A 6,645-nucleotide genomic window follows, 5' to 3' on the forward strand; every position below is an offset into this window, starting at 1 on the left:
AAATGAAAAATACACTAGGTGGGATTAATGACAGATTACACATAGCAGAAGAAAAGATTAGTGAACTTGAATGACAAAAGTGGAAATTATCCAAAATAAAACACAGAGAAAAAAGAGAATTAAAAAAAAATAGATGCCAGTGAGCTGTGGGACAACTTGAGGTGCCTAATATACTTGTAATTAGAGTCCCTGAAGGAGACAAAAAAGGAAGAGGGGTCAAAAAAATTTTTTGAAGAAATAATGGCTGAAATTTTTCCAAATTTGATGAAAACTATAATTCTACATATCCAAGAAGCTCAATGAGCTCCCGAATAAGAAACTTGAAAAAAACTAGCAAGGGACATCATAATCAAATTATCTCAACCAGTGATTTAAGAGTTTTTAGAGGAAATTTTAAAAGGAATCAAAGGATAAAAAGGAACAAAGATAAGGATGACATTAAATTTTTCATTGGAAACAATGCAAGGGAGAAGGGAGAGATGAGGAAGCACATTTGTTAAAGTATTAAAGGAAAAAAGTCTGTCAAGCTAGAATTCTATACCCAATAAATATACTGTTCAAAAATGAAAATGAAGCAAATGCTTCTTAAGACATTCAAAACCTAAAAAAATTCATCACCAACAGAGCTGCACTACAAAAAATGTTAAAGAAAGTCCTTCAGGCAGAGGGAAATAATGCCAGAGAGAAATATCAATCTATAACAAAGGAATGATGAACATTAGAAATGATAACTATATACATAGGTAAACACATAAGAACTTTTGCTATTCAAATCTCTTTGAAAGATAACTGACTGGTTAAACAAAAATAGTAACAATGTAGTATGGAGTTTATAACATGTAAAGGTAAAGTGTGTAACATCAAGAGCACAGAGGCGAGGAGGACAGAAATGGAAGTGGATTATTATGAGGTTTTATATGTAAAGTGGCATAATATCACTTGAAGGTAAATTGCGATAAGTTAAAGATGCATACTACAAAACCTAATGCCATCACTAAAGTAACATAGCAAAGAGTTATGGCTCATAAATAAACGAGGAAGAAAGCCAACAATAGAATAATAAAAAATATTTAATTAATCAAAAAAAAGGCAGAGGAGAGGAAAAAGGGAAACAAGGACTGATAGGACAAATAGAAAACAAATAATAAAATGATAAATTTAAACTTAACCATAAGCATTAAATTTAAGTAGTCTAAATATCCCAAATAAAAGGTAGAGATTGTCAGATTAGTTAAATTAAAAAAAAATCCTAGCAAGATTCAGCTACAAGCTGCTTAAAACAAATTCTCTGTAAATATCAAGACATGAATAGGTTAAAAGTAAAAGGATTAGAAAAGATATGCCATGCTAATACTCAGCCAAAAAAAAAAAAAGCTGGAGTGTTTATCTTAATATCACAAAAAGTAGATTTTGGAGCAAAGACTATTACCAGAGGTAAAGAAATTCATTTCATAATGATAAACAGGTCGATTCTTCAAGAGGACATGAGAATCCTAAATGCATATGTGCCTAATAACAGAGCTTCAAAATATATGAAACAAAAATGAGAACTGCAGGGGCGGCCAGTTAGCTCAGGTGGTTAGAGCACAGGCTCTTAACAACCAAGGTTGCCAGTTTGATTCCTACATGGGCCAGTGAGCTGCACCCTCCACAACTAGACTGAAGACAACAACTTGACTTGGAGCTCATGGGTTCTGAAAAAATCACACTGTTCCCCAATAAAGTTGAAAAAAAAGTGAGAACTACAGAGAAAACTAGATAAATTCCTAGAGAAAACTAGATAAATTCCTAATTCAAGTAAAAGATTTCAATATCCCTCTCTCAATAATTAATAAAACAAGTAGATAAAAAAATCAGTAAGAATATAAAATATTTGAAAACCACATCAATCACCTTGACCTACTTGATGTTTATAAAACACTCTATCTAACAATAGTAAAATATATATGATTTTCAAGTGCACCTAGAATATTTACCAAGATAGACCATAATCTGGGCCACAAAACAAATCTCAGTAAGTTTCAAAGGATTCAAGTCATATTATACAAAGTATGTTCTCTGAACAAATTAGGAATCAATAAGACAAATACATTTGGAAAATTCCCTAACATTTAGAAATTAGGTAACACATTTCTAAATAACCCAAGTGACAAAGAGGTAATCCAAAGGGAAATAGAAAGTATTTTAAATCAAACAAAATGAAAACACAACATATCAAAATGTATGGGATGCTGCTAAAGCAGTACTTAGAAGGAGAATTTATAGTACCAAATATTATTAGAAAAAGAAAAGTCTCAAATCAATAACTTCAGCTTCCACCTTAAGAATGAGAAAAATAAAAGTAAATGAAACACAGTCAAAGGAAATAATAAAAATCAGAGTAGAAATCAGTGAAATAGAAAACTAGAGAGAAAATCAATGAAACCAAAAGCTGGTTCTTTGAGATAATCAATAAAGTTGATAAACTTCTAGGAGACACAAACTACCTGTATGACAAATGACTGAAATATCATCAATACAGAGTCTACAGATATTAAAAGGATAATAAGAAAATACATAAATAATTTTATGTCAATAAAGCAACAATTTAGGTAAAATGTACACATTTCTTGAAAAATACAAACTACCAAAGCTTACACAAGCAGTAGATAATCTCAATAGCCTTATTTCTACTAAAGAAAAAAAATTTTTTTTTAAGATTTTTATTGGGGAATTGGGGGAGGGGAACAGTGTCGGGAATTGGGGAAGGGGACCAGACAGGTTGTTGTNCCACTCCGCAGGCCCTCGCTCTTATCTTTGAGGTAAGTTCTCCATGCTCTACTCGGCAGATTTCTACTGAGTCCCTAAGTTGTGGTTGGAAATTGGGTTGTCTGAGATGCGAGGACAATCCCACCCCTGGGTCACGGCAGAGCAGGAAGAGGAAACGGACCACGGAGGTGACCTTACCTGTATTCCACTCATGGCGGCAGCTTCCCCAGGGAAGGTCGATGGTGAAGCTGCTGAAGAGGTAGAAGAGGGCCCAGGCCAGGACAATGATGTAGTAAATGTTGAGAAGAATGACGATCATCTGGGAGGCATAGCCGATGCCTGGAGAGGGAAAGGAGCCGAACTGGGCTAGCGACAGTGCACAGGTTTCTCACACATGACCCACCCCTGTTTAGGAGAGGGCTCACACACCACTGTCAGCATCCTGGATCAAGGAGTGCTGGGGCCCAGGCTCCTGGCTCCTTCCTCTCCCTTCCAGCAGCAGGAGCGTGCTTCCCGCTCCCACAGCCCTCCCCACGGCAGGCGGGGACTTCTCTCCCTGCCTCCTGCTGCCTTATCCGGGCTTCCTGTGCACTGTCATCTTTATCAGGTTCTGAAAGTTTACTGACTCAAAGTTATTTTAAAATGTGTGAGACTAACTCCGAGATTCCAATAGTTAATGTTCCCTGGAATTAGTCTGATGTATTTCTGAAATATAAAAACATATGTTAACAGCAGGAACAGATAATTCACATAGGAGAAAAATACAAATAGATCCGCCCTCATAATTGCAAGTGTGCAAAATCAAACAATAATGAGGTACCTTTCTGCATCTACAGTCCTAGTGAAGATTTTTACAAATGATAACTCAATGATTTCTAAACTTGTCTGCATATTAGAATTAACTGGGGATAGCTTAAAAATTCCAAAACCCAGGCCAGACCCAAGACCAATTAAATCACAACCTCTGGGGGTGGAGTACAGACCTCAGGATGTTTTGAGGGCTCCCCAGTTAGTACCAATATGCAGACAAGTTTGGGAACCACACATAGCTCAGAGTTGTTAAAGATAGGAAGGAAAGCTATCTAGTGACACTCTAAGTCCATATAGTACTTTCACAGGACAATTTAGTAAGCCAGATCAAGAGACATCAACTTGCTCATCCACTTGACCTAGTGACCCTAATCCTGGGAGTTTATGCCAAAGAAATAATTCCAAAAAAGGGGAATTATCTCAACAAATATACATAATAGCAGAATATAACAATTTTATATAAGTAATTGAAAATAAGAAAAAGTCCAAAACAAAGAATTGTTAAGTAAATTATGACATATATACTTGATGGAAGCTTATGTAATCATTAAATGATTGTTGTGTAGAAAATGGAAAATAACACTAACTGAAAAACAGAGCTATAAAGTGTGCATAATCCCTATTAATAGATATGTAAACTCTATAGATAGAGAAAGAAAAAATGAAATAAAACTCTCAAAACTAGAAACAATCCAAATGTTGTTCAATGGGTAAATAAATTGTGATATATCCATATCATGGACTAATAATACTCAGAACTATTGAGACAAGAACAAGCAAGCTGGATGGATCTCAAGGGCATCATGGTGAGTGAAAAAGCCAATCTCAAAAAGTTATATGACGTATGCTTCCATCTATATAACATTCTCAAAATCACAAAATTATGGAGACAGTGCATAGATTAGTGGTTCCTAGAGGTTAGGGATGGGGGGGGGTAAAATGACCATAGCGGAGTAGCATGACAGAGATCTTTGTGGTAATGGGATGGTTCTGCATCTTGATTGTAGTGGTGGTTACACAAATCTATGCACACAAAGAGGTAAAATTACACAGAATTATACAGACACAAATGAGTTCAAGGAAAACTGGTGAAATCTGAATAAGATCTGGATAGCAATGTCAATTTCTAGGTTGTGATATTGTTCTAAGTGATGTAAGATGTTACCATTGGGGAAAACTGCGTGAAAGATACACATGACCTCGCTGTACTGTTTTTTACAACTTTCTGTTAATATATAATTATTTCAAAATAGAAACTTCAGAAAATCCTACATAGAAAGAAATATTGAAATAAAACACCCTAATTTTAAATAGCTATTGTGTCAAGATGGTAGAATTATTAATTATATTTTTCTCATTTAAAATTACTTTTTAAATGTTTTCTAATTGATTATGTTTTCAAAAATACAGAACCATTGTTACATGTTTTTAAAATGTATAGCTAACATAGCTTTGCACCCTACTTCTTTAACCTAAAGTATTAGCCCCATCCTCATCCCCATCTTCTCCATTTTCACATGGACTGGGTGATTAGCTCAGTATTGGGCCCATAAAAATGGAGGGTTTAACATAAAGACACAGAGTCTTATCTCAATTAGCACTGCTGCTAAACAATCCAGTCATTCCAAATAAGGTGTACAACCCTAAGTGTAGATACCCTGGAATCAGACACACAGCTACTCACCCTCAAAGATGGGGCAGATCTTCCTCCAGGCTGTGACGCCTCCCTGGCTGGTGTACTGGCCCAGTGCTGTCTCCAAGAGGAAGACAGGAATGCCACAGGTAAAGAGGAAGATGAGGTAGGGGATAAAAAAGGCACCTGTGGGTGGGAAACAGGCTGTCCGTTACCTGGCACTAGCCTCCTCATGGTCCACATTCATCTTTTCCCATTATCATCCCATACTGCCCATCAGAATCCCAGGGGCAGGGACATGAAAAACTACAGGGGACATCTACCCAGATGTCAGGAACTATATATAGCAGAGTTAAAAACTCTGCTATATATATACACCAACTTAAAAAAAAAAAAGTCACCAACCTACCTGGAATCTAACCAGTCCCTTTTTTCACTCTGAAGTTTCAGTCTATACCTACCAAGGCTTGCTCCCCATCAAACATCAATTATTGCCCAAATAATACATAACTTGTGGCAATAACAAGGAGCTCATTGAATAATGGATATCCAGGAGCATTAACACAGACACAGACTGTAACTCTTTTCAAGGAGATGATTGATCTGAGTGTTAGATAGAAACTTTTAGCAGGCTGAAATCAGATTTCCCTTTAGTAATCTTTCTGCTTCTGTTTTCACAATCATTGGATGAGACAAGTCTACGGATGCTAGAAATACTGTCATTTTCTCCACTTTGGACCTTTATCTGCAGGCAAAGTGGATGAGGGACTTCACAGAGTACTGGAGAGGAGGGAGCTGCACAGAGAGGGAGATTCAAGTATCTGCAGAGGATTGCCTTCTAGCTTTCAACTGAATACTGGTCAGCACTTATATGTGAGGAAACTATGCAAGATGAAAGAAAATAAAAGCACTCAAAAGACTGAGATCATGGTGCTCACACAGATAATCTCAGGATTCAAGGGCATTGGGAGGAAAAGGCATTGCCTCAGTAGAAGGGAATAATTAGCCCTAGATTGGGCACAACTCAGGTTCTGCCTAACAAATCTTAAAAGCAAAATCCAATAGGATCAAATAATTTCACTGGTCCCAGAAAGGAGCTCAAGAATTTTTAGAATCACAAAAATACTCAGCAACAAGTAAGGCAAAATTCGCCATTCAAAAATTACCAGGAAAACAAAGAAGCAGGAAATATTACACATAATGAGTAGATAAATCAACCAATTGAAACCAACCCATATCTTACATAGATGTTAGAATAAGCAGAAGAGGACATTAAAATAGTTATTATAATTGCATTTCATGTGTTCAAAAAGTTAGACAGAGACATGAAAAATATTGAAAAGATCCAAATCAAACTTTTAAAAGTAAAAACCACAATATGAGAAATGAAAAATACACTAGGTGGGATTAATGACAGATTACACATAGCAGAAGAAAAGATTAGTGAACTTGAA

General features: G+C 36.0%; 1 protein-coding gene across 6 annotated transcripts in view; it reads right to left on the bottom strand.

The window, feature by feature from the left end:
- Positions 1 to 6,645, bottom strand: part of SLC6A13 (solute carrier family 6 member 13) — a 45,159-nt gene that overhangs the window by 23,713 nt on the left and 14,801 nt on the right. For 5 of the 6 annotated variants that reach the window (XM_019654141.1, XM_019654140.1, XM_019654144.1 and 2 more), the window contains 2 exons: positions 5,243 to 5,377; positions 2,947 to 3,087 (listed from right to left, as the gene is read on the bottom strand). In XM_019654141.1, the coding sequence (XP_019509686.1) occupies positions 2,947 to 3,087; positions 5,243 to 5,377 (276 nt within the window). Of the gene's footprint in view, positions 1 to 2,946; positions 3,088 to 3,177; positions 3,454 to 5,242; positions 5,378 to 6,645 lie in introns of all 6 variants that reach the window. The other variant, XM_019654145.1, reaches the window with a different exon arrangement.

The sequence above is a fragment of the Hipposideros armiger genome, unplaced genomic scaffold, assembly GCF_001890085.2.
Source record: "Hipposideros armiger isolate ML-2016 unplaced genomic scaffold, ASM189008v1 scaffold_213, whole genome shotgun sequence".
NCBI classification, from domain to species: Eukaryota; Metazoa; Chordata; class Mammalia; order Chiroptera; family Hipposideridae; genus Hipposideros; species Hipposideros armiger.